The sequence below is a fragment of the Syngnathus scovelli genome, chromosome 11 (assembly GCF_024217435.2).
Source record: "Syngnathus scovelli strain Florida chromosome 11, RoL_Ssco_1.2, whole genome shotgun sequence".
Lineage (NCBI taxonomy): Eukaryota > Metazoa > Chordata > Actinopteri > Syngnathiformes > Syngnathidae > Syngnathus > Syngnathus scovelli.
In genome coordinates this window covers 7,321,485-7,348,477 of record NC_090857.1, presented here as the reverse complement: position 1 = coordinate 7,348,477, position 26,993 = coordinate 7,321,485, and the positions used below count along the sequence as shown (strand labels likewise).

The 26,993-nt window shown below is 40.0% G+C and overlaps 2 protein-coding genes across 6 annotated transcripts; one reads left to right on the top strand and one right to left on the bottom strand.

The window, feature by feature from the left end:
• Positions 1-95: 95 nt before the first annotated feature.
• On the bottom strand, positions 96-5,663 carry nek4 (NIMA-related kinase 4). The gene is made up of 16 exons (XM_049734985.2): positions 5,233-5,663; positions 4,321-4,587; positions 4,052-4,249; positions 3,878-3,985; positions 3,603-3,757; positions 3,326-3,470; positions 2,265-2,822; positions 2,146-2,196; positions 1,891-2,031; positions 1,653-1,775; positions 1,517-1,583; positions 1,344-1,444; positions 1,201-1,274; positions 916-1,124; positions 708-841; positions 96-551 (listed from the first exon to the last, which is right to left on the bottom strand). Exons 1-16 carry the CDS (start codon positions 5,317-5,319, stop codon positions 453-455), a joined length of 2,517 nt encoding a protein of 838 aa, XP_049590942.1. The 5' UTR covers positions 5,320-5,663; the 3' UTR covers positions 96-452.
• A 612-nt stretch (positions 5,664-6,275) lies between these two features.
• Positions 6,276-25,709, top strand: camk1b (calcium/calmodulin-dependent protein kinase Ib). Of its 5 annotated transcripts, XM_049734986.2 has the most exons (13): positions 6,329-6,426; positions 8,455-8,467; positions 10,536-10,649; positions 19,725-19,856; positions 21,113-21,187; positions 21,990-22,128; positions 22,306-22,432; positions 22,565-22,640; positions 22,719-22,831; positions 22,997-23,075; positions 23,245-23,332; positions 23,401-23,542; positions 23,668-25,709. In XM_049734986.2, exons 2-13 carry the CDS (start codon positions 8,457-8,459, stop codon positions 23,766-23,768), a joined length of 1,197 nt encoding a protein of 398 aa, XP_049590943.1. In that variant the 5' UTR covers positions 6,329-6,426; positions 8,455-8,456; the 3' UTR covers positions 23,769-25,709. The 5 variants fall into 5 exon arrangements, with proteins under 5 accessions (XP_049590944.1, XP_049590943.1, XP_049590947.1 ...); XM_049734987.1 differs by lacking the exon at positions 8,455-8,467 and having other exon boundaries at positions 6,276-6,426; XM_049734990.1 differs by lacking the exons at positions 6,329-6,426; positions 8,455-8,467 and adding an exon at positions 8,489-8,624.
• The last annotated feature ends 1,284 nt before the right edge of the window (positions 25,710-26,993 follow it).

The window sequence follows — 26,993 nt, the reverse complement described above, 5'->3', positions numbered from 1 at the left end:
CCCTGATCAGGCACCTGCATAATTCTGTGTCATAAAGCACGTTACTGCTTTATGACATAGAATTGCCACAAGAATCATGAAGGAAAAGGTCAGAGTATTTTTGGAAAGGCTTTATCAGAAATAATTTTATTGTTAATATCTGTGACACAACATGTCTATAAGACTAATAAGACAAAAATAATGACTGGTATCTGGCTCACGCAATAATTTAACAAACTAAGAACTCGATTACAGCACGTTACGTGTCAACGTAGTTGAACATTTTTGCATAGACAACGAAAAATACGAAACTAGAAGTTAAAGATATAAATAATGTTAGTTATGTACATGTCATTGTTTTGCATGGTGTCAATGTAAAAATAAGTGAAGAATCTTTATGGACTGTAGAAAGGAAGTGGCACTTGCTTCATTGGTGAAAGCTCTAGTCAGTTCTTTTTATAAGTGTTCTTTTTCTAAACCTCGAAGGCGACCTCCTCGAAGAATTTCAGCTGTCTCACCATCACAGCATAAGCGTGATACTTGTCATCACCCATCTGCTGACGAAGGCACAGCTGCAGTGACAAAGGAGTGAAAAAGAGTGATGCTCTTGTCCTCTCTTGACACTTTTGTCTTAACCAATCGGATTAGTTTTCAACTTTGCACAGTAGAAAAAAAATTATATAGACACAATGTGCCCGATGTTATTTGCAACATTCCTAAAAACATACTTCTCGTTTATCGTCGTCCTCCTCCTCCATGGTTTCCAGGACTTTGTCCAAGAGCTTGACCCCCAGGCCCTTCACAACATTAGTTCTCAAGAGCTCGATGGCCCTCCTGATCTTGGCTGGACCTGACTTGGAGCCTTTATGAAGGGAAAATATTGTTAAGCACACCACAACGGTGACGATGTCAGTATGATGGATGGTAACATCTGACCTATTGGGATTTCACCGAGTGACAAGTTCTCCGCTTCCTGTCGAGCCTTGCCGTGGAGCACAAGGGTGTCCCTGTACTTCCTGTTAAGTTTGAATTCTGGCAACAACGTAGAGCCACATTCATGTTTGTCTACGTCGTTTCCACCATCCATCCTCAAGGTTTGGGTCATCATGTGGACTAAATCCTGCATGTCTTTGGATTCGGCTCTCCTGCACAGAACACACGTGGAGTTGATCTTGTAACAATAGATTTATTTTGAGGTCTTTCTCTGCTGTACTGGCTTACCTTTCCCTGCCATCTTCTCCTGCATGCTCTGTGGAGCTTGTGGAAGAGGCATACTCATCTTCATCCTTTTGAAGCTTTAATAAATCACAGCAAAATTGGGATATTTGCCACTTCTATTAAGGAACCGCAAGTGTATGTCATACCTTATTGGACTGAGTAGTAAAGTCTGGAACAGAATTGGAAACTGGAATGTTGTAGTGCTGGGCCTTGGAAGTGGTAACATCATATGATGACCTTACAGCACCTGGAGGAGGAGTTATCATAGTTTCACCATGATGAATTCTGTGTGTCATCTTTTGTCAAAGTCGGACTCTACCTGACTGGGAGGCAGGGTCTTGGGATTGCCTCAGTCTCCTTCTTTCTCGAGCAGAGAGAGGACGCTCCTGAAAGTTAACATTTAGTTTTATTGTGTGGATACATCAATATAATTTAATAATAAACAATCATTTTACCTTTGGCAAATTAAATAACCCATCCCCACAAGATTTCAATATTTCATTTTCTGATTTATTGCTCTGTGTGCTTCTCCTAGGTTCTAACGATGGACGAGGAGGCAGGGGCCGGCGAGGTTTTGCCTAAATGATAAAAGATGCATATGGTTGGAAAAGTATTTTTTATCTCACATTCTTCACATGCACTATTATACTTTTCTATCTCACATTCTTCACATGCACTATTGACTATCATTACCTTCTGTTGATCCCCATCTGTGTGTCTTGTGTCCCTCCCACTCATCTCAAGTGAGACAGCAGGTTCTTTGGCTGTGAGAACCGGAGCACTGCTTACATTCTGTTTGTTGATTTGTAACGGAAAGTCTTGTTCAGGAGGTTCCTTAACAGAAACAATGAGTTAAGACTATCAAGTACATGAACATCTTTTTTTAGGTTGATAGCATGAGACCTATTTGATTTATTAAAGCCGAAAGAATATGGACAACTTTCTTACAATTGTTGGAGGGAATGGTTGGAGGAGCTTTTCTGTAGATTCCAAATTGTCCTGAAAAGATAACAGAACATGAGGATTCCCCGACAAACAAGCAAGCGAGATCTCTATCGTTAACTTACTTGTTGCGTTCCAGCTCCATTGACAGGTTTCACTGAGTCACTTTTACACTCAATATTCATCTCCATTTTTTCCGAGGGGATTCTGTGAGTAGATCTCTTCTCAAGCTCACTTCCTTGCTCCACTTCAAGTTTTGGTTCCTGCATGTTAGCTTCTCGAAGGAGCTCCATTGTGTCCTCCTTTTCATCATTAGCTGCCATCTTTTTATCAAAGACAGAATAGGTGTCCTGAAATGGGCGAAACCCATTCGATACTTTTCCCTCATCCGCTCCCCTTTTGCCAGCTGCTGACGGAGGCTTTAGTGGGGGCTTAGCATGTGGAGGAGGGGGAGAGGGCTCCTTCTTCTCAAGCTGGTGGTGTGCCGCAGCTAATCGAGGTGTCTCTAATGGCCTCTGTAAGGCATCTGCATCCTCCTGTGGATACATGTCAACTTGGATTTTGCTGATGGTTGCCATGGATGTAATGCTGCTTTTGAGAGCATCGGGTGAAGGTTGCCTGGGCGGAAGTGGGTTGCAGTCTATAGGACCATTGTGATTTGGGGGCAGTTGTGATTTGTCTTTCTGTACAATGAATACACACAAAAAATATATATATAATCATTCCAAAATATCTTCATATTTTTTTTCAGTTGTAAAATATTTATAAAATTTTCTAAAAACTCAGTACAGACTAAATATTTATACTTATGGTTTGGTTGATATTATGTCTTATAGTATTACTTTGCTAACTGAATCATGATACTAAATTAAGGTCCATGTGCTCATTAACATTCGCCAAAAACTGTCTATGATGATAATGACTCTTTAGTCCAGTTCAAAGACATATGAGGAGGTTAGGGCGCACACCCAATTTATATAAATAAATATGCCTTTATGACCTCACGCTGGAAGGGAAGATGATGCTCTTTTCCAAACTGTTCCAGTATATGACATCTTGGCACAATGAAAGTAGAAGATTCCAAATCAAAATAATTGGTTAGGAGGTGGACCAAATTACCTATTTTGCACGTTTGTTTGCTTGTTTGTTTATTTTTCTAGCATATTATATTTATATATTCACCGACCTGTTTCAACCTGGGAATGGGTTCCGGCTGAGGACTTGGAGTAAGTCGCTCAGGTTTTGTCTGAGGCTGCGCCGTAATAGCTACATCGTTGCTTCTGATGTCACTGCTGCCACCAGCAACTTTTTTTCTGGACTTAGACGTTTTTCTACGGAGCAAAAACCAGAAGAGGTTATTATCAACATTTCTCTAAAAACAAGAGTTGAGTACAGTGACAAAGCAAAAGTATGAATGAACAAATGGAGATAAAGCGCAACCCTGTTTTGTCTTTCTAACTTACTCCTTGGTGGCCTCCAGGAACATAGCAATTTGTCGCTTGATGTAAGGTTGCCGAAGGATGAGTTTGACATCTGGTCTGTCGTCTGGCCTTTTACACAACATGCGCTTGATCAACTCTCCTAGCTGAGGGTCGTATTTACTTGGCATCTGCGGTAGCTGAGAGAAGAAACCAATAATTGAACGCTCACTGCGGATTTATGGCTGCAGTTGACGCTTAAAAATCAGAGCTTGGCATCTTCTTATCCACACATAGTAAGACATAAAAATAGTTCCTACCCTTCCTTCCACAATGCGGTAGACCAACGAGTTCATATCCTTGGCATTGAAGGCGTGTTTTAGTGTTGACATTTCATATACACAGCAACCCAGGGCCCACACATCTGACTGGAAAAAAAAATACAACCATCAAGCCTTTCAGTAGACAACAGTAAGATGAGATGAAGGCGATACCTTGTGATTATAGAGTTTATTAGAAAAGAGCTCTGGACTCATGTAGTAAGGGGTCCCGATAAGTGTGCTAGCCATATCATTCTGGTTCTCCAATACTCTTGCAATGCCAAGGTCCCCAACTTTGATTATGTTGGTTTTTGTCAGAAAGATATTCTGTGTTTTAAGATCTCGGTGAAGGATGTTCCTTTCATGAAGGTACTGAAAGTGAATGCAAAACAAGTGAGTTTGGGCTTACTTGCATTCATCATTTGGCTTCATATGCAACATACCTGGAGTGCCATGGCAATCTGGACAAACCACTCCACGACCTGGCGCTCTGGGAGCAGCTCTCCCTTTTGCTGTTTGAGTCTGTGGTAGAGGTCGCCTCCTTCACAGAAGCCCATCACTATGTAAAGCTGGAGGTCTGTTCCTTCCCAGGATTCCCTGTATGTTACGATGTTGGGATGTCTCAGCTGGGACAGAAGCTGAGCCTCCTGCTCTGCAGCACGACGTTCCCGTTTTGAGGAGGTGGTTAAATTCAGCTTCTTTATGACATACTGTGGGGTAGGAAATGGGGAAAAGTGCAATAGTTCACATTGATGCGTTAGAACATTTATTGACACATAAATATAGTGAAACTATGGTTGTGTGCTGGGAGACACTGTGGAAAAGTCAGAGCCAAGATTTGAACACCCAACTCTCAAAACTGTGAGGCAGATGTTAATCAGCAAAACATTATGCTGTCCCACTTTATTTATCTGATACTAAATGAAATTATTTGTGATTGTCAACAATAACTTAAACATTTCACAAATGTTTGTGATCTCAAGGCTGTATAATTTAAAGCTTTGAAACCAAAATGTAGTTGGAAAATTGTGAACATGTTAATAAAGGCTTAATACTAGTTAGTTTGATCAAATGCTCTGGACTGCTGCAAAAATTACTTTTAAAAAATACCTGCATAGCATTTTTTTACAGCTACTACAGGAACAGTTTTGTATTTCTTTTGGTGCTCACAACGCTTGCTTTGTTGTAGTTCATACTGTTAATATAAAAAGGCTCAGTTCGCTCCAAAGCCTTCTCAAATTTCATATAAACAAACTTAACACTTCAAGGCTAGCTGCTACACTGCGCTAGCTATAAACAAAAGCACTTAAATAATCCTTCTCTCCATTACATTTCCAAATAAATACGCATCTCACCTGTTTTCGGTCTATTCTGTGCTTCACCAGGTCCACCTCCCCGTAGCTCCCTTTCCCAACCACCCTGATAAAAATATAATTATCCATCTTTCTTCAAGGTTCTTCATAACCGAGCCGGACGACACATAAGTTACTCAACACTCGCTCCAAAAGGTTACGTGTTTATGCAACCCATCAGGCAACTAAAAGGTCGGCAAAAATCATAAAATGTGTTCTATAAAAGTTGGACACTGTCGTAGTAGTGGGGAGATTGGATTTTGAAAAGCAGGAAACCATCATTGGAGTCACTAGGCAACTAGCAGACGATCGAGGGAAGGTCCATAAAGCACCCCAGTAGACGCTACTGCCACCTATCAGTTAAAATATTAACTGCTGGCAAGGTTCTTTTTTTTTTGGCCAGTAGATGGCAGCCTTTGCAAGCGTCATTTATGCAGCACATTTCTGCGAGGTTTGTACTGAATATTGTGAATAAAACGGTGACTATGTTTTGGAGTCTTGATCCAAAACAATAATGCGACCAATAGGCAAGACTCCAAAAGTAATTAATGTTTCTGTAAAATATCCTGTGTTCCAATGTGGATTATTTATTAAGTGTCCCTTAAAATATATATATATTTCCAATGGGGCTGCAACGTACAATGACATTGAGAAAAATATATTAACATTGATTTAGAATTGGCGACCGTTTGCCCATCCCTGCTTAATGTAGACACTTGAGCCATGACAACAAAGTGCCATACAGCATGTAATGTTAGCTACACATTAACCAAGCAGCAGCTAAATAGAAGATGGGTCCAGGAAGATACGTATCACTTCATTAGGTACTTTTAGCAGCCTGTGCATTTTGTATTTACCTAATTCACATTTTCATACATCGCTATTAATATTTTTTATGCAATAAAACAGGATAAAACTGTTTCATTGGTGTTGATTAATGGGATAAACTACTTTTTATCTCACGTTCATACCTGGGAGATTTTTAAAAATGACAGGTAGAAAGATCGAGGTGGCCAATAGCGTAGCGCTTACCTGTGTGGCCAAGGTCCACCTCTGATTGGTTAGTAATTATCGCTTTTTTATGACGTCACGTAAAACCCCGCCCTTGGGCTGAGAGGAAAGCGTGAGGAGCAGGCTCGTGGTGGACAGAAGCGCGCGGATCTCGGTCACCAGACAATCTTTTGCTGTGCCCCGCAGGTAGGACAGACTACCGCCGTTACTTTGAAACTCTTTTAAGCTGGGAACATTTTTGATCAGTTACTGACATGTGGAGAAAGCGCGTGTTGGTTTCACTTTAATTTCTGCACGGGGTTTGCACGGAGCCTTCGCATACAGTCGACTGTATAAGCGGCTTTATTAATCCTCAAGTCTGCTGACATGGTTTCTCTGTAATCATGACCTCGCGTGTGGTTTCTACTGCTGTCCGGCATGACCTCGAGTATCCTTTATTTGACTTCCCCCTTATTGATAAAGCAAATTTGCAGCTGGTAGAAGAGGTGCAAGAATTTTACTAGTGGTTCCTTGTTGACAGGAGTCAGAAATGAACCAAAAAGAATTCCATGCCAATATGCAATTTGCATTTGCATGTCATGTTTGTCACTGGCTATTAAATAAATGTGTAGTTTTTGCACCAATATGACCCTGGGTACCTGATAGACAATATTACTATATACATTTTTTGCATAACAGAAATTACATTTCTAGAATTACATTCTAACATAGGTGGCATAAACCACTTTCCTATTTATAGAATAAACATGTCAGAATCATCAAATATTTGGATTCCTGTCAAAGAAGTGGTCCTTACGGAACATATCTGGAGAACAGCAACAATAGAAAGTCAAAGTCTGCTTTATTGTCAATTGAACAGGGAGGCTTTCTGCTTTTGGAGCTTCCGGTTTTCATTATTCTTCTCTTCTTAGACTCCCCTTGATGACACTCACACTACTTTTGGAATTGTGCTTTTTTGGGAGGGGGGGGGGGTCACTTAAAAATGACACAGAAATAGCAAAACACACTGTTATCCTTTGATGCTCGTTCTCAACTTCTCATGAGCAAACATGAGATTTTCGAGATATGATAACATCATAGTTGCAAAATACCAAAATAAAAAGCACAATACACACCATGTGCTCTTATTTCTTGCTGTGGCGTAACTCGACCGTGGAGGCGAGTTAGAACCCGTCTTGGCAATTTTGCAGATGAGTGCAGCACAGCGGATCTGAGAGGGAGGGCTCAGCCGTTGTGGTAGTGATCACAGCCGGCTTAAATCATAGCCCATCAAAGCAGCTCCTTATACTCCCTTTAGATATGACACTAGTTGCGCACTAGAGTCTCAAGATGGCATAAGCGGATCGGAAAAATAGCGCACTATAATTATATACAAATAAAAACAAAGGGGCGTGGCCTAGTGAGTGACATCATCAACCTGGGGTCAGTGTGATGGCAATATTCCTTGTGATATTCAGTTCAGGCTTAACATCTCCATGCTCTTTGCGAGTCCTTCATTTTCATATTTGTGTTTGACTGTTTGTCCCATTCAATAAACGGCTAAATGTGCATCGGTGACTGTGCCTTTCCTTTTCTTTTCTTTCACTTCACTCGCGGGGCGCCATAGCCAAAACTCGCTCGGAAGTCAAATTTCCGCTAGCAATTTTGTCTGATCAAGTAGTTTGTAATACGGAAAACTCACAAAACTGTGATTGTATTGTTTGTCGAAAATTGTGTGTACATATAAATGAATTCCACAGCCCTGTAAACCATTTCTGTTATGGCAGGCTAAATATTGGACTAGTTTTCAACACTAAAAAATGTCACCATGCTTTAGTTACATAGCCATTTTACAGAGCTGTCAAAACATGTAGAATTGGAATGACATTCCTGAGACGCTGAATGAGGAAATTTGTCAGGCAAATTCTTTAACAGCAAATGAGCTTCCTTCTAAGTGGATCTGCTTCCAGCGAAGGGACTCATTTAAAACTTAGGCATGCTTGAAACCTGGCAGCAAGCTTCCTTGCTGTTTGATAATATGCCACAAACGTGTCACATGTGCGCCCGGGTCAACATTTGTACATGCATCCGTGCAAGTTGGCTTTTTAATATTTGCTTTGTCTGTCGGCGATGTAATATGTGTAACAATGTTGTTCTCAGTCAAACAGCGCACACGTCATTGTGTTCTTGTTATTGTCTATGTGTGTTTGTCTCTTTTGTCCATGCTCATCACAGGAATGGGAAACCAGTGAGTACAGTCACTCTCTTTGTGTCCACCTGCAACAAGGCTGTGTGTTGCATGTCGTTTATGTTGGACTCGAAGACTATTATTTTTGCCATTGTGGATCTTCTGACCTCAAGTTTCCCCCGATTGCAAGCGACGTGCCTCCACCCACAAACTGAAGGTCATGTCACCACAGGACATGATTATAATTCTCTCATGATACCCGCATGTGTCTCTCCTCTTCTTTCCCACATTTTCAAAACTATTTTACTTTCAGTTTGCACTAGTAGTCTGCTATCTCCTCAGTACTTTTTTTTTTTCATTTGTAAATGAACTCCAAAATAGAGTTTAACACATTCCAAAGTAAAATGACAATTCACTTTCGTTTCCTCTTTTTCTGGTTTCCTGTCTTGCAACTGTCAGTTGAGTCTGAGACTTTCTACACACAAATATTATTTCAAGCAGCAGCATCAGGAACAAACAGAAATGGAGAGACGAGGGACTTAAAACGGCATCATCAGTTTGTGTGACTGCGAGTCTTCTGAGACGCTATGTAATGTGATTTTAACTCGCTAACATGCTGCAATTGGTGCTTCATCGGCGCGAACAAGCTAATGGCACACCTTAGAATTACATCTCATTTTCTGTTGCCGGTATGTGACGTTGTAAATTGCTTTACCACAACATTTTGAGTATTAGCAAAACTGAGGTTTATGATGCATTTTATTCAGCGCGGGCCATTAGAAGAAATAAAATCATTTCTCACATTTATATAGCTGCACTTGTCACAATACTTCCACTTTAATCGTGACTGTAGAAATGTCAGGTTTCATATTTCATTGAAAGAAACTTCCTTGTGCAATTGGTATTTTAGATGCTTATCAAACGTTCACTTCTCAGTAGAATCGCATTGTTTCAATTGTTCCAACAGCACGCCCTGACAGATTGCTGTGCGGTTGTTTTGGATGACTTATGCAAAGTTCAAATTGTGTATAGCAAACACACAAATGCTTGCACAGAACTTAGTTCAACAAAGTGACCGTAAGATTTGCATCACAGCTACCACCTGTTGTGAGACACTAAAGCAATTTGGGCTCTCAAATACCATCGTGGCTCCGTTTGGGTTTCTATGACGACACAGAAGCTCCTGGCTAAGGCAGCAAGCGGACCACCCAATGTGTGTGTCACACACGTGAAATATGTAAACCTCTGCTGAAATATACTCCATTCATGTCTACTGCCAGATCATTGAAGACAGCTTTGCATAATCACCGCTCGATTCCACATGAGCTAATTGGAGATGATTTACGGAGCTATTTCCTTGTAACAAACGGAACGTTACATCATCTTATATGGCCCGACAGGGAAGTAGTTGCTGGCAGCAGGAACAGAGGAGGCGTGAGGAACGCTGATATGAACTGAGCTATTTTAGTCTGCCAGGTCTTGAGTTCGAGACACTTTGAGGGTTTATATGATGATGTCTTTGGCAGCCTCTCGCTCAAACCGTGTGACGGGGACAGACATGGGAATGCTGAAATTCTGTGCAAAGAAACAATTTCTTAAGAAATGTTATCTGAAGGTTACTTATTAACTGTCATAAATTCCAATTAGCCAATGAGTAAGTGTCTGAATAAAGATAAGACCATCACTATCATGTTTTTGACCGTTTATATTCATAGTGATTGCACAAATACCGTGGTGTCTACTTTTGATGTTCTGATGGACAAAGTGATACATTTCATTGTCACAGTATGTCCTCCAACATATGCCAACTGGCAAATCCAGGACAAAAAGCCCAAAAATCAAACTATTGACAGGACAACAGCACAATGCCTCCAGAGCAAATTCATCCATCACCATCATCATCGGTAGTCTCTTTGCTTTAACCACAGTTGGTTTAAGATATTTCATGGGACTGATGATGTCACATGAATGACATAAGACACACAATCGCAATTTCAACATAACAGCCTCAAAAAACTATTTAGAAGTTTTTTGGAAATCAAGTTTTTGATTTTTGAGACATCACTTGTGAACCGTTTGAATAATAATGATCACTTTTGTTTCCCCTGCTCCTCTTGTTCTTCCGTAGTCACGTTTCTGATCGGAACAACAAGAAGATGCCGCTGGGTGACGACTGCCATAGCTGGAAGAAGAAGACAACGGATGTGAAGGAGCATTATGACTTCAAAGATATCCTCGGAACGTAAGTGCGGTTTGTGATTTTATTAACTTGAAATGTTTCATTGTTAGAATTTAGAATACTGTACCAATTATATTGTCAGTTTGCAATCTCAACGTTTCCACACAGAATTTTTATAGATGCTATGAACTGGTAGAATCCACATAAGTGTCATTATTCCATAAAATCACTTTTTAATGCAATGGTATGTTGACTTCCAAGTTATTTTACTTCAAATAAGTTTCATTGGATTTGCAGCAGGTTCACGTCCCTGCAGTCATAAAAAAGCAGGTCACTAAATCGAGCTTATGATGTCCATTTTATGACACCGCGTGATGACACAATGTCAACAAAACCTTCGCAAAGAGTCACATGAAGAGCCTGTCGCTCTGTAAAGAATTGTAAATGGAACTTGAGAAAGCCTCTTAAGGAAATGCAGTTAACTTGAAACTGTTATGAAAGAGCCATGACAGCTCTGCACCCTGGAGCCGAGTAAGACACGTCCGTGACAATAAAAAATGAACACAATATACTTCACTTAGATAACTGTTTTGGTTGGGCTGCTACGTTGAATTAGCATAGATTGTCCTGGTGTATAAAAACGTTTTCTTAGGGACTGTAGATCAACAGAAAAACTTGTCCACCCGCTACTGTCACCTGTCCTCCACGCTTTCCTTGCTGCTTGGGAACTAGTGTGAGGAATGCTCAAATTCAATATTAGAATTTTTTTATCAGTATGACTTTCTAAGGGGACTGCCATATTGTCACACTACATGTAGAATATAATTTGATCTCTCAACATTTAGGTTAGAGAAGGTGAACGGAAGGCCACTTCACGAATGTTATGACATTTATATGAATCATTTTTTAATTACTCTCATTTTAGCACTTAGCAGTGCATGACATCATTTGCTACAGACACTGCAAGGTTAAATATTGCGGTATGAGAGGAGCATTTGGCCGTGGATTACTGCGGGGAGTGTGTGAGTCAATGTGTGTGTGGCTCATTTGCCCTGTTTGCTTTTTTTTTTTTTTTTTCAGGGCATTACAATCTATATTAAACCTCTTAAGAGGACATTGTGTGCGTGTGTGTGTGTGTGTGTGTATCATCGTGAGGATGTGTTTGTTGTTTGGAGTGGATGCTGGGATCATCTAGCGCATGTCATTTGGAGACTCTGAACTCATCATCTGCATCTCAGAGGCCTCCAGTAGCTAATAATGCAGTTTCGTATCCATGGGAGGAAAGGGCCTACTTAGCTATACAAGACAATTTTTCAAAGCGAAAATGTAATTTGGGTCTTCCAGCGATGGAAAAAAAATCACTCAACGCTGTGTGACAGTTTTTCTTGAAGATAATTTAGTTTATATTTCCAAATGATACAGGTTCTCACCCCCGAGGTACTAGCCCTCAGCGGCTCAAGATCTTGCTGGTATTTGATTTGGAACTTGTTTTTCCTCCTTTTTTTTTTTTCTTATTACTTTGTCATGCTCGCTGATCGTCACGTCAGAATATTTATTCAAGATATTTGCTTGAGGTGTTTTTTTTTCCCCCACACACACCCATATCCCTGTTTGACTAGGATTGTTGTGTGTGGGCAGTAGCTGATATAGAAGTGAAACTCAATATTGTTTTAGTGACTAAATTGATATAGGGAAATCATTTTTAGTCGACGAGACTTTAGACCAGATGGAAGCAGGTCTAAGTTGTGGCGCAGGTGGTGTGCGTGTCTGCCAAATTTTCAAAAGAAGGAAAACTTGAGCTACAGTTAAATCATGCTAGGATTTGTGACCCCTGCTGTATTGTGATTCATGACTGAATGAAATTAGTGTACTGTTAAAATCAACATTCACACAATCAACATGGTCTTTAAACATAACTGATGGTTGCCTGGATCTTTTTCCATCTCGCCCTTCATTGCCACCCCCCAGCTCTCCACCTGTACCCGCTCGGTTCCAGGAGCTTGTTTATGGGACGAATCCTGGCTCACCGTATTACTCATCACCCACCGTGTGCCACCTTCATTCGCTATTGCCGGATTGTTGTCTTGGTAACAACTGGAGACACTTTCCAGAATGGACTCAAACAGTCACTATGGAAACAAAGTTTTTTGATTCGCTATTGTGTGCATTCGGAGACTGCAAAACTCTCGCTCACATGCACAGAAAAGAACAGCAGTAAATACAGTACACGAGACGGCACGCTTTTGTTTTGGTAAGCATGTCGCTTGACCAAACATTTGTATAATTTAATCATGTTGCTGGCATGAGGCATATGTGAAGACATGCACTAAGGGAGTTACACACATTGTAGAAGATTCTATGTTCTAGAATGTTTCTGGCAAAGGAGAGAGACCAAAGCATTAGGGAGCGACACAGCCATGTGATTGACAATAAAAAAAAATAGTCGGAAATATTGTAAATTAATTTGTTCACCATCAGACAATATTTATGATGTCAACATTTGAAGTAACATTTCATGGAGATATACTATGAAGTTACCCATCGTATGAGTGGCTACGACACATCTGTATAAAAATAAAACTACAAACTCCAATTCCAGTGTCATTGGGACGTTACTTTGACTCCCGAGTTGTCGCCTCATGGTTTTGTAATCAAAACAGATGGGGATTAATAATGCACACAGGCACTGCAATCAAATCAAATCCTCTTTGGCCTTCTCGGTTTTCTCTTTGCTGTTATTTATGTTAATCTGTTCTTATTCTGTTTTCGTGCGTCTGTGACTTGGGAGCCGTTCCTGGTTTGACACCTAGTGTGCTGTGGAGGCTGCGTCCTCGTGTCCTAGCGTGGAAGACATTTTTCTGCTATATCGGAATTGCACCAAGTCATTGACCCCTGTTTGGTTGATTGCTTATGGCTGCTGCAATGTACACTGGCCCGAGTAATATTCAAATCAAAATATCACATGGATATGAGAAAAGGGTCTGGAGGAAACCATATGATGCATACAGTACACAGAAATGTAGGTTATTTAGGGTAGGGACTTTTGTTTCCCATGTTTTCCTTGGCAACATTTCAAATATTGATGTGTTTTGTGCATGTTGCTTATTATGCCGTAAGATCATTTGTCAAATCTTGAAGGTTATATATAGATTCACAAGTCCCATATGGGAAACAATTTATTTATGTATTAGCTATTATTAACTTCTGTGGAGTGCTTTGTTTGATACGAACATTCAAAAGGCACTTCGAGTCTTCTGCTCATTTCAAACCTGCTTTTCTTGTCAGGGTACAACATTGTGCGAGCTGCAATTCCACAGCTACAAAACTTCCTCCCATTACTCCCACTGGCTTTGAGGTTTTCTCTACCCGACTGCACAAACAGGCTGTGTTGACATTTTAAACATGTTGTAATTTCGAGAACAAGCGCTTGGTCGTCCTGCTCCATGTTCCACTCCGATTCGTCACATTTGCTGGATAAACGAGAACTTCATTCAGCTCAGGATACTTTGCAAAGCGCATAGGGATGGAGCAATGAGTGCCACGGGATGGCTGGATGGAAGGAAGTGAAGGGGAAAATGTGGAGAGAGTGACGCAATGTCCTAAAATCATTAGCCCTGATGGATCGGCCCCTGACAGTCTGTGGTAGAATGATGACACAGTGGCCTCGGCTATTGGCCTTGGGTGGTGTGCGTGTGTCACTGAACCACCTTTTTTAAATGGATTAAAAAATGGTTGAAAAAGCTACCAGATTTGACTCCAGATTTAAAAAATAATAATCATTTTTTTTGTCTATAAAAAAAATAATAAGATGATGATCGTAGCCTGCACCTAAAATGTGTTTAACACCCGCGATTTAAATTATAAACGTGGGTTGCATGAGATGGATTGGGGATGCAACATTTAAAAACGTCATCATTTGTCATTTAAAGTTAATTGCTTAAATTATTTTAATGCGGTTGTTAACCAGATCGTTGTCACAGAAGTGACTCTCTTTAACCTTTGGGGTTCCCCTCTATGTTTACGAGAATGTGATGTAGAAAGTGCTGTCGGGACTATTTGGCTGTGAAAAGAGGAACCTTTTGCTCCACTTGTTTCCTCTCGGATATTACACTGATTTCGACAACAATTCAGCACTTTGAGAGCACTCAGCTTCTGAGTACAATGTTCAACAACTCGGTCTGTTTTGTGAGCGTTTGTGTGAGACACGTATCCAAGCGTCTGAACAAGACAAATTTGATTTAGGATCTCAACATGCATAACTTTGCATAACTTTAAATAAAGTGTCAATACTGAAAATGACAGATTTTACTGCAAGAAAACTGAGATATAATTCAGTAATGTATTCCATCATTTTTCCTCTCTTTTGCTGCAAACAAACTAGATTTCCATGCAAAGATGTCTGGATTACGGCCATCGTTATGAATAAACTTCTGCACAAACATTTAGTTGATGAATTTGTACAGTATGCTGTTCAGCTTCTTCGGGGACACGAGTGCAGCAATAGTTGCTGCTCTAACGTCAAAGGAATGCTAAACCAGACTACTGCATATGTGAAGTGCCTTTAGATCATTTTAGAATGTCAAACCCAGATTCAATATACAGTGCTGCTTCCTCTTGAGACCAAGGCTCGAAATAACTTGAGCAGTTTTGCTAATCAATGATTTCAATCGACGAACAACTTTCCCGTTTTGAGGAGCATTTTTTGAAGGTTAGTCCCAGGGATCTGATGCAATGGTTTTATTTAAAAAAAAAAAAAGATTTAACAATAGAATAAATATAAAATCTGTTTAATTTTTTGGGAATCAGCATTTTTGTTTGTATGCAATTTCAAAGAAATACAAAATTTCAGTTTAAATGGAATGTTTTTGAATCCATTGTATGGTCCTTTAAATATTCAAAGCTGCTATTTTGCTGTTCAAATCAGGATCCGCACCACTTTAACTTAAGATCTGTGAAAGGTGTAGGTACTCAATCACTTCAACCACAATTCCAGTTTTTCAACATTACATGTCAATCTTAGGTTAGCTTAGCAATTAGCATGGATTCTCTGGCCTCTGTTAAATTTAGTCCTTGTCACCTCTTTGTGAGAACTTGACAGAATGTAAATTGTGAAGCTGATAATTTACTAGTTTAGGGATGACTCCACAACGTGTTTGAAGCTAGCTGAAGCTTGTCGCGAGCTAGCTACTGCAGCGTAACACCTAGCTAGCTTGCCTCGACTACCAAAAAAGTCCCAAGGTGACATTCCCGCATTGCATTAATCCAGCAAAGCTCATTTCCGCAGTTCAGAAAAATAAAAAAAATCTGTGATTCCAAGTTTACCTGTTCAGTATATTTTAATGAGGCACAAATTGCAAATATTGACTCAAAATTGTGAGGTTAAACCGCTTATTTCAAACCTTGCAGATTCATTTGTCACATCGTCTCAATCACACCCTGATGGTGGCTTATCATTTTAAAGGAGCCAATGGTGAGCCTGGCTTTCATTAGATGGCAGCCAGTGAGCTGGTGCAATTAGCTCCTTACACAAAAATGAAAAGCGGCATGCTACTTAATGCATCCTCAAGCGTTAATTAACAGAATTTGTCTGATTGCAGCCATTTTCCTGATTTCCAGAAAATCTGTGTGTGTGTGACAATCCTCCCGCTACATGGAAGGACCTGTGAAATTTGTCTAAAAGCTTTTTTTAGTGAGTGTCTGAGAGCAGGAGGTCTGTTTTTGTTACTTTTATTATTCATTGTTTGTGTGAGATATCTGAATCAAATGAATTCACAGTAATCCTTAACAAGGAAATTTGGACTCAAAAGGAACAGCGGATACCTTTATGGAGCAGATGAGTCTCTCAGCATGAGAGCTGTCCCTCTTCATCTATTTTTCATCTCACTCCCGCTCTCGTTTTCTCTCTATCCAATATTAAATACTATATCTCCTATTTTTTTGTCCTCAATCCATTATTGGCCCACTGATGTCCCAGATAGACACCAGACCTAACCCCAAAACTAGAATATCTCTTTTTCTGTGCCTTGCTTTGACGTCACTGTCTTTTTTTCTAACATCTAAATTGCAAGATGATGCAGCTAAGACCTTCCTCCATTACAGAGTACGAAGCATAAATAGTGTCATGGACTTCAAAGCACAGGACAACATGTTATTCCACGTCTCAGCCAAAGCGATGAATTAGGCTTGTGGCTCTGACTCAGTGCTCACACTCAAGCATTGATAAGTCTGTTGGTTAGCATTCAAAAATGTAAACACAACTTGATAGTGTTTCCTATCCGGTCCCGAACCAGAAAATTCATCCCTGCTTACTGCACTCCGCAGTCCTTCAGCCCTACCCTGACCTAATTTAAGCAGAAGCTTGTATCTCAGAACAGTGCAGCTCAGCATGGCCGTCTGTGCCCGCCAGTTCCTGGAAAACACACAAACAAAAACACACGTATGGTCGGCTTATGCACCTCCCATCTGCTCCTGGAAAAATATCCCTAAAACATTTTGAAATATATGGTTGATATCGTCCTAGTCAGTATTATTTATATCCCTTCTTTCCTGCTTTACAAGCTCCCTGCATATTAGCGAACAGACTTAATGATTCTTGAGGTACTCTAATCTTAAGTACAAGACATCCTAATGGAAGCTTGTTTGTTTTGCAACTTAATTACACACTAGAGTATCATAATGTATGTTCCATAGCTTCTGTAAATGGACCTGGGAAATGTATCAATTCTTATGTTGGGTCAGAATATCAGCAATTCAAAGTTGAGAAAAGGTCTTGATTTTTATTTCATCATTTTAAGACCAGTCATTTTTATTTGATTTCTTCAGATTTGACCAAAGCTGTTAACAGCTCTCTTTCAGTAGTGTGGTGATTTTACAAGGCATTTTTATTTTCATTTTAAAGGGATTAAGCCAAACAAAAGCCATTACAATGGATGTTCACTCTCCAGTGACTCTTTTGCAATCTAAAGAATGAGGTCACATGTGTCTGTCACTGGCTATTATCACTGTCAAAGCAGATTTACACTTTTATAATACAAATTGATATATTTACAAAGGTGTTCACGGGGAGAATGACTCACAGAATTTGATTTTTCACTCCAGATGCCTGTATGGAAATTGTTAGTTATTCTCACTTTCCAATTTACATATGGAGTGATATGTTTGTGATAGAAGAGGTGGGAAGTGTGAGGCATTTCTGTCACCACAGCTTCCCATCCCCCTGTTCAGAATCAGCAAAAAAATATATATATTTGTCAACAATCTATGTGTGTGTGTTTTTTGAAATGCTGATCCCCATTTGGTTCTGCAATGATCTGGAGCTTATCCCAGCTGATTTTTTTTTCACGCCTTGGACTGGCAATTCACACTTATGTGCAAGTAGAAGACAACATCACACATAGGCTAACATGCTAACTCCCTGCTAACATATGGGGACATTTTTTTTTTTTTTTTATGCAGTTTTGTTGTGAAAATACTCTTGAAGTTTTAAATCAATATGTTCTGTTGATTAAAAATATGAGATCTCCGAGTAAAAGAGTAATTAAATTTGAACAGCCCACAGAGCCAAGGATGGTCTTTTTGTTTCCCGGCCAGCATCCCAGTTGGAATTCTCTCTCAGTTTTGATTGGACCAGATGGTCCTGCACTGTCTCTCTGACCTTTCCGCAGGCAACACTTTGTCAACTGTGCAAAGCTTCTTGACCAACTTCTCAATGGCACAGATAATACATCTGCTTTGTGTTTTTTTATTTTTTATTTGTCATGACACCATACCCAGCACGCACATTTTTTACTTAATCTCTACTTAAACTCTTTTGACTTTATCTTGACACAGCAGCCCAGTCTGCAGATGACAGTTAAAAAGAAAACAGAATTGTGGCAAAAAGATTTATATTTGAGCACACCCTAATATTTTTTTCTTGAACACTGGTCATATTGGGATGTGTGTAACCAGCTCGGTAAACTCAACTAACCTTTTAATGTTATTTTTTTTAATACTCTAACATCGCCTTTTTATGACTTTATTTATTTTAAATTAAAAAAAAAATCCATCCCTTGTGAGCTGTAATTGCATTGGCTGTTGCACCAAAGTAATAAATTACAATAAGATCGTAAAATGATGATAAATTTGAGTAAAACATTTATAACATTGGATTGCAGATGACGCTAATCCTTTTTCCATCTTAAGTGTTAACCGCTGTAAATTGTCGTTAATGCCGTGCATGTCTATTTTTGCGGAAAAGCGCCAAAAAGCCAAAGAAAATTATTATTATTATTATTCACGGCACTGCGCTATTGGTCGGATGATACGTCAGGGGTGTGTATTACAATGGCCGTTAAAAAATACTCGCAACGCTTTGTCAAAGCAAGAAAGCTACCCGCAGTGTTCGCAAATGACTTCATTGTTTGTGTGAACCACGAGTTGACACTTGGCCGCTGCTCTCTGCTCTGTCAAAAGGCGTATGGTGAACATCAACTCAATCCTCCAGATGCTGCCGAGGAATGCGCAGCTCTCCACGCCGCTGGATTTGTGCCAAAATGAACGGCCTTTCCGCAGCCCTTTGACTCTTGTCCATGTGACTAGAGGGGCCTGTGGTGATTGTTGTTATGGTCAGGAAACGGAACCCGTAAATCTCATTACATGCTTTTCATTGGTAATAGGATTGTAAAGTTTCTGTTGTGGGAATTATCCGCGGAACTTCGAGAAATCCAATCAGACCGCTTTCCCAATTTCCATGAAATATGTCTTTAATATATCTTTAAGTCGGACACTTTGGAGCTGTGCCAAAATGCCACCAGAAATGTGTGCCCCTGCTGTTCACCGGGTCATGGGAAAATGTTGTCGTGCTTTGTTTGTTATTGTTGGTTTCCTAAGGAAGAGAACAAGTACAAAAAGAATCTATAGCAGCTACTATGCAGCAGGGAGGGAAATAAATCCAGTGAGTGCACTTCAAAATGTCACAACACTGCAATATTTCTTTAGTGTTATCTCACTAACGTTAATCAATATGGAGTGCTGCATTGATTGATATTCTATTTGTGGCATTAAAGTGGTATTTTTTTGTATTTTTAATCCATGAATGCAGAGTGAATTGACAGTCGGCCGTATATTCATCATCAAAATGCTCTTGGGGTGTTTCAGGGGAGCCTTCTCTGAGGTGGTCCTGGCAGAGGAGAAGAGGACCCAAAGGTTGGTGGCCATCAAGTGCATCCCCAAGAAGGCGTTGGAAGGCAAAGAAAACAGCATTGAGAATGAGATTGCAGTGCTGCACAAGTAAGTTCAATAATTTGGGTATGATAAGATCTTCATACAATCCTCATGGAGAGTCCTGCTCAAGATGTTCGGGGTCACGCAAAGGCCACCTGCCTCGAGCCCATTTCGTTGAGTGTTCCAAACATACTTTCTTTTAAATGTAGACAGAATTACAGAGGGTTGTGAAAATGGCATTTCTGCATTGGTTCCCAAGTTATTTTTAGAGCTGTTGTTGCCTGGGTTACAGCAGACACACAACTCAAGTACTCGAGGTACAGATGGTTGAGGGGATACAGGTGGGGATTAGAAAGCAGATCTGTTACAGTTTCGACCAAATGAAGCTAACTGATGTAAACAGCTTTGCCCTGTGGGACTTTGTGTGTACTTATTGGAGGATTTGATTACTCTTTTTCCCCTCGGAAACATACAAAGTGGGGAAAACATTATGAAAACTACATGAAGTAGTTCGAGCCTGCACAAAAATCATAGTTCCTTTCAACATGTGTCACAGCTCTTCTCTAATTTGCTGACTTTTGCCCTCTGACGCCCCCCGTGAGGTGCTGACAGAGGTCAGCAGATGACTCACCAGCTTTTCTTTCTTCCCCCACTCCTCAAGTCACCGTGACCAGTGTCAGCCTTAGCGACGCCGCATCCATCCCTCGCCCACACAAACACATAAAACAGCCGCTCACAAACATGCCGTTATTAAATGCGAACGTGGGTGTGGACGCGCTAGCACATGTCCGAGAGCTGCGCGCATTTAATCCGACATTCATCCTTTCTGGGGTCCGTCAATCCTCCCGCGCTCAGATAAGCAGATGGATGAATGAAGCCGCATTGTTTTAGTCATCGCTGTAATCCAGCGGGAGTTTAGACCTCCAGTACAGCTGTGCCCTTCACGTCAACCGGACACTCACACTGTAACAATATTAGAACACAATGTTAGCACATTAATTATATACAGAAGCATTGACCGGAATTTGGGGATTTTTATATGAAATTTTCTTCCTATATTGTTTATTTTTTTAATTAATTTCATTAAATAATTGGTAAATTGATTATACGCGTACTGAAAACAATAAATAATTATTGTATGTATTAAATTCATTTACATATACATATTTTTCCCCCCGCCCTGGCTCGTTTGTCTATTTCTGTACAATATTATATAGTATATATAATCTTTTATCTATATTATATTTATTAATATTGGCTGCAACTGAAGGAAGATAATTTATTTGTATGTTTTTAAACCAACCTTGACACTTTCCTTGCAGGATTAAACATGCCAACATTGTGACTCTGGAAGAAATATTTGAAAGTAAATCGCACCTCTACCTTGTCATGCAACTGTGAGTATTCACATATGTGTGAGTTTGGAGCTCGCGGTTTGTGCCATCTCCCACACATTCCTTGTCGCATGCCATTAATTGCATTCTGTAACACACACACACACGCACATGCATGACGCTTACTCACGGACACCGGTGGGGAGTTTTGTCTTCACAGTACACCTGCACCCTGTCAGCCTGCCGCCCACTTTAGTGACTGAAATGTCAGGGAGAAAGAGAGGAGATGACAAAAGGGATGGATAAGGATCAGGAATTTTATTTAATTAGCCTTCAGAAACTACACATGATTGATGCGGGACATCAAAACCGCAGCTGTATAAAATGATAAAGGCAGAGGGGGAGTGTGAAAAGATAAATTCCTTTTCTATTTGAGGTCATTGTACTCCCTTGTAATATTTCTTAGTCCTCAACAATTTAAGCATGACCTGGTTGCATAGTCGTGAATCTTATTATGTTAACTGAATCAGGCCAAGTTTCAACTATTAATACAGAAATATTATCAACGTGGCTAGAACTAATATTTATATTAGTATATATATTTAAATATTTCTTTGCAGCATAGTGTAAACATATTTCACATTTGTGTATGTTTTAAGACATTTGGATATTTAGGTTTTAAATACTACTTTGTAAGCTAAGTTATGTCGCCATCTATTGGCCATTTTGTGGTAGCATCAGATTTTTTTTTTTTCCCCTTTTTTGCTCAAATATTTTATACGAGTATAAAGTCTTGTTTTTTTATTTGCATGTCACACATTACTGGCCATCCAAATATGTGGGTCAATTTCTTTTGTCCATTCAGGGTGTCTGGTGGGGAATTATTTGACCGCATCATAGAGAAGGGCTTCTACACGGAGAAAGATGCCAGTAAACTCATTCAGCAGATTCTGGATGCTGTCAAATATCTCCATGACATGGGAATCGTGCACCGAGACCTCAAGGTTTTTCTTTTTTTTAATTGTTTTAATGAAAAATGTGTCCTTCATCTGATTGCAACACAACCCCTCCATTGGGATTTCAAATAACTGTACTGTGGCCACAGAGCTGAGTTTCCAAATTATGTATTCAGGACAAGAGTGACTTAATGAAATGTTCTCCATCTCTGCTTTGCATCACAGCCGGAGAATCTGCTCTACGACAGCATGGAGGAAGACTCCAAAATCATGATCAGCGACTTTGGTCTGTCGAAAATCGAGGGTTCTGGTAGTGTGATGTCCACAGCCTGTGGAACACCCGGATATGTCGGTAAGTCTGCAAACGACCCTTGAGGGGTTAAACTATTAGATAGCGATTTTTATCTTGAAATTGTAATGCAATAAATCAACACAGAAAGTGGATTTTTTTTCTCCTCCAAATGATTCATTGTCTTTATTTCAGCCCCTGAGGTTCTGGCCCAGAAACCCTACAGTAAAGCAGTAGACTGCTGGTCCATTGGAGTCATAGCCTACATTCTGTGAGTGCGCAGACATGTTTTTTTGGGGGGGAACCAATTGTGTCTCTTAGCAACTCTTGTTAATTTATCAACTCCCAGGCTGTGCGGTTACCCTCCGTTCTACGACGAGAACGACGCCAAACTGTTTGAGCAGATCCAGAAAGCGGAATACGAGTTTGATTCGCCGTACTGGGACGACATCTCAGATTCAGGTAGTGCACAGATTTTAAAATGTTGGACTGTTCGGAAGATGAGATGTCAAATGAATTGAGGCTTTAACGACTACATAGCATCTCACAGGAATCATTAGATACCTTAGCAAATTTCCATACCTCGGCATCAGAATAATCTGACTCTGTAAATAATTATCTTGACAGCTAAAGATTTCATAGTCCACCTGATGGAGAAAGATCCCAGCACACGTTACACCTGCGAGCAGGCCCTGCAGCACCCTTGGTACTTCTTACAACCTTTTCATTAGCATTTAGCAACTGGAATTGGAATGAAAATGTATTCATCTTAATGCTAAGAACATTTTTGATTTTGAAAAAGTCAATTCCACTTGTACTAATATAGGCACATGCACACACACACATGTCCAAACTGATATGTTTTCTCACTTCAGGATTGCCGGAGATACCGCTCTCGACAAGAACATCCATGAGTCTGTCAGTGCGCAGATCAAGAAGAACTTTGCCAAAAGTAAATGGAGGGTAAGACATTTTCTATTTGCATGATGACAGTATTTATATTTGGATCTAATCTTCATGTCCCGCTTCAGCAAGCATTCAACGCTACAGCGGTGGTCCGCCACATGAGGCGTCTTCAACTGGGCACCAACCATGAAGGACCCAACCAAGCCACCCTGACGAGTCCGTGCCGAGCGCACCTTCTGCTCCCAGGGGAGGACACTCAAAATGCAGGTATAGAAGTCGCTCTTTTGCTCTGAATTAAAAATAGATTTTTTTTTTGGTCTAAATCTGTGATAGTGCGCTAAAAAAAACACCTTGGAGGTGGTGTTGTGATGTTTGACCCTGCTTTCGTTTAGAATCTTGCGGGGAGACGGGATGCTCCCAGGCACTGGACGGGGACGGCATGGACCCTCTGTCCAGCTGTACTTACCGCTGCCATCCGACCAGCCGGGTGTGATCCCCGTGCCGCTTCACTGCCTCGTCGACCCCAGTGATTTTTTTCCATTTTTAAACCCCCTCGGTGAAACCAGAGGTTGCGACTCTCTCACACCCTCCTCGTGTCTGGTTAGGAATGAGGCGTCATTACGACCTCTCGCCTGCAGGGGGAGCAAGTATGTCCAGTCTGGGAAGGAAGGAGATTGAGAAAATCGGGAAGCGGTGATTGATGATTATGATGACTAGTTGGGCAGACTGGACAGGTAGTTGGTGCTCAGACAATTCAGAGTAGAGGGGGAGGAGTTTTTCTTTCCAAAGCAGGACAGAGCTGAGACTATTATTTGGACACAGCCTGTGCTTGCTGTTGTTGCTATTTGTTTTGTGCTATTTGTGCATGATCAGAAAAGAAATCCCCCGAGCATGTTTTATCTTTGAAAGATGCTCTCTTTCGCTTGTCGTCGAGGACGGGGGTGCCATAAGCAAAAGCCTTTCCGAGATCTTTTTGCAGTCTTTTTGAATGTAACGGGATATAGTAGTGCAAAGTCAGCACAGATCTGTCTACTATAAAGAGACCATTTTAGACAATCTGTGATCTTTATGCAAAACTCCAATCCGTTCCTATGTAGCCTTTTATGAGATGGCATATACAGTATCTGGTGTTTCCGTACGGCTGCAACAAAGGCTTCCCCTTTGGTATTCTTTCAATTTCTTGAACCACTTGAAGACAGGGATCTTATCTTTGTCTATGGTGCCTTTAAGGTTTACAGTTTAATGGATTTATTTTGGGTGGGAGCTTCTCAAGTGTGTCTATCTGCACAGTCTTTATGTTTTATATTTATCGCATTTGTAGCTTTACAATGTTTTGTTTCCCTCGAGGTTAGCTATGATCTTTTTATCATATTGTTTTTAATCCAGGCAAATTGTAATCAGAGTTGATATTATACAAGCCTGAAGATAAAGAAGTATCTTCAATATGTACTGTAATCATATATTATTTTACAAGCAGACTAAGAACTACATTAAAGAATGTCAATGCGTCATTATTTATTTTATTTCCTCACCACTCTCTTGTGTTGTAGACAATCCTGTAATGTAATCTCCGAGAAATTCCAATGCACCCCAAAAACATACATATGTGCAAAACTGTTGTGAGTATATTTGCCATGAGCTGAACGCTAAAGAGAACTAAGCGAGACGAAAAGAAAACATAACGGTGTTGCTTCTAAATGAAAATGTTAAAGCTTTATTCAGCATTTCGTCAGGTAAGGTAATGTGGTTGTGTTTTTGGACAGTAACTGTAAAATGTAAACTGTATTTTACAGTGTTTCCAAAAGTGAATTTTTTGCTTCTGTAGCTTTCAAAAGTACTCCAATTGGGGATGGATAGTGAACTTAACAGAATTCCTGTTGTCATGCCAGTGTTTTATTGTGCAGGCTGAGCCTCGGTGATGATGTCTGACATGTTGTCAGAATTCTAAACAGTTAATTAATCTATTACTATTATGACATAATCAGAACCCCCCCCAGAAATCTATTTTATGATCATATGGTGTCCCCTTTTTGAAAAGTGGGCCAAAACTCCAAAAAAGGAAAGAAAATTGAACATTCCTGCTCAATGAAGCAATTGATGATGACATGCATTACCATGTAGCCATGACCTCACCACTAAACTTGCTGTAGTAGGATTTTTTTTTTTTTGTACTGGGGGCTTGCAGACATCAGGGTTGGACATACACAACTATATCTGCTTTCAATTACAGCATCAGAAATGCTCTTCACCGGGATAAAGGGAAAATATTAATGTGAAGGTTTCTCATTGAAATAGATTTGTCATACAAAGCAGTGCTTTTACCATGTTGTCTTTTTTTAACAGTATTTTAAATTGTAAACTAAGATGCAATGCATCATGGGCTGTGGAAAAGTGGCTGTAAGTGAAACACATTAAACTCCTTGTCTATGCAGTAGCCATCTGTCCTGTTCTATTCTTTTGTCCTAATTTTGATTCAATTGGATCGTACATTGTGTGGCCAGCTGCGGGGGTGAAGCAGGTTCAAATCAATGTGACACTCGGATCCAAAATGGCCGTATCTGAAATAGTCATTCTCCAAAAACAACCAAAATAGAAATTGTGTGTGGGTCAATGACAGACATCTCTGCAGGGGAAGCTCTTCTTGCTTAGGAACCTTCATCCCTCTGTGATACTTGCTGAGCTGAAATGAAATGTTGTGTACAGGTTGAAGTGACATCTGTCAGCAGAACTCTGTCAGCACTTGCCGGAGGTTAATGTGTGTTTGTTGTCACAGAAACGGAGAGTTTCTCACCTCCTGTTGTTTTGAGTTTCACATCAACTGAAGTTATAAATTAATGAAGAATGCCTTTGATAGTTGCCACATCTGCCTGCTTCACACATCTTGTCTAGAAGTGGAACCAGACCAAATATCCGTGCAGGGTTTTCTGTGTTGGTTTTCAGGGGTGTCAATGCAACAGCATATAAAAGCTCTCCAAAGCCCAAAAAAATAACAAATCATCAGTAACATCAAACTTATAATATATACTTAAATATATTAAATGTAAACTGATTTTTTGTCAAACAAATTTTTCTTAGACGCCTCATATATATGTGAAATTTTATATTATTTTTGTTTGACTATATATGGAACTTTTTGAAGATTAATTCATATTTTTAATCAAATAATAATAATCTTTTAATGATTAAATGATTGATGATGATGAAGATTCACCTTTTATCAACTTTCCCACGCGATCACATCTTTGGTAAGCAAACCAGAAACTCATATTCCCAACTTTTATCTGCAGCCCTTTTTTGGTTTTGGGAGAAGACACAGATTGCTCAAATAATCAATGTTTTGCTTGGGCTGAAACTGAAAAAAAACAAAAACGGATAAAAGTCTTGATTGCCGTCAGATTTTCCTGTATCCTGTGGCCTGGTTCAGAGCAGGTTATTCGAGCATAAACAAAACAAAGTCCCTGAGGTGCTGAAGCACAGTAGAGGGTGAGAGACTTGAAATTATACAATGAGATCATCTTCCACTTCACTGGGATGAACAGCTCGCAGTTTTCGGAACAATTCATTCACCATGCGTGTTTTCCTTTGAGCACATTTGTGAGACAAAATAGTCACAGCAAGGAAGCGGATTATTAAAGGAAGGGGAAATATAAACAGCATAATGGAAGTGTCACATCGAAAAGTGTTGCTGGCAAGAAGAATTGAACCACAAATTTCTCCA

Coding starts and splice junctions, on each gene's coding strand:
- nek4 (XM_049734985.2), bottom strand. CDS start 5,319: ATGGATAATTATATTTTTATCAGGGTGGTTGGGAAAGGGAGCTACGGG. Junction 1,125..1,200: donor GGAGAAGATGGCAGGGAAAG/GTAAGCCAGTAC, acceptor TGTTCTGTGCAG/GAGAGCCGAATCCAAAGACA. Junction 842..915: donor ACTCGGTGAAATCCCAATAG/GTCAGATGTTAC, acceptor CCCTTCATAAAG/GCTCCAAGTCAGGTCCAGCC.
- camk1b (XM_049734986.2), top strand. Junction 19,857..21,112: donor GAGATTGCAGTGCTGCACAA/GTAAGTTCAATA, acceptor CTTTCCTTGCAG/GATTAAACATGCCAACATTG. Junction 23,543..23,667: donor GGAGGACACTCAAAATGCAG/GTATAGAAGTCG, acceptor GCTTTCGTTTAG/AATCTTGCGGGGAGACGGGA.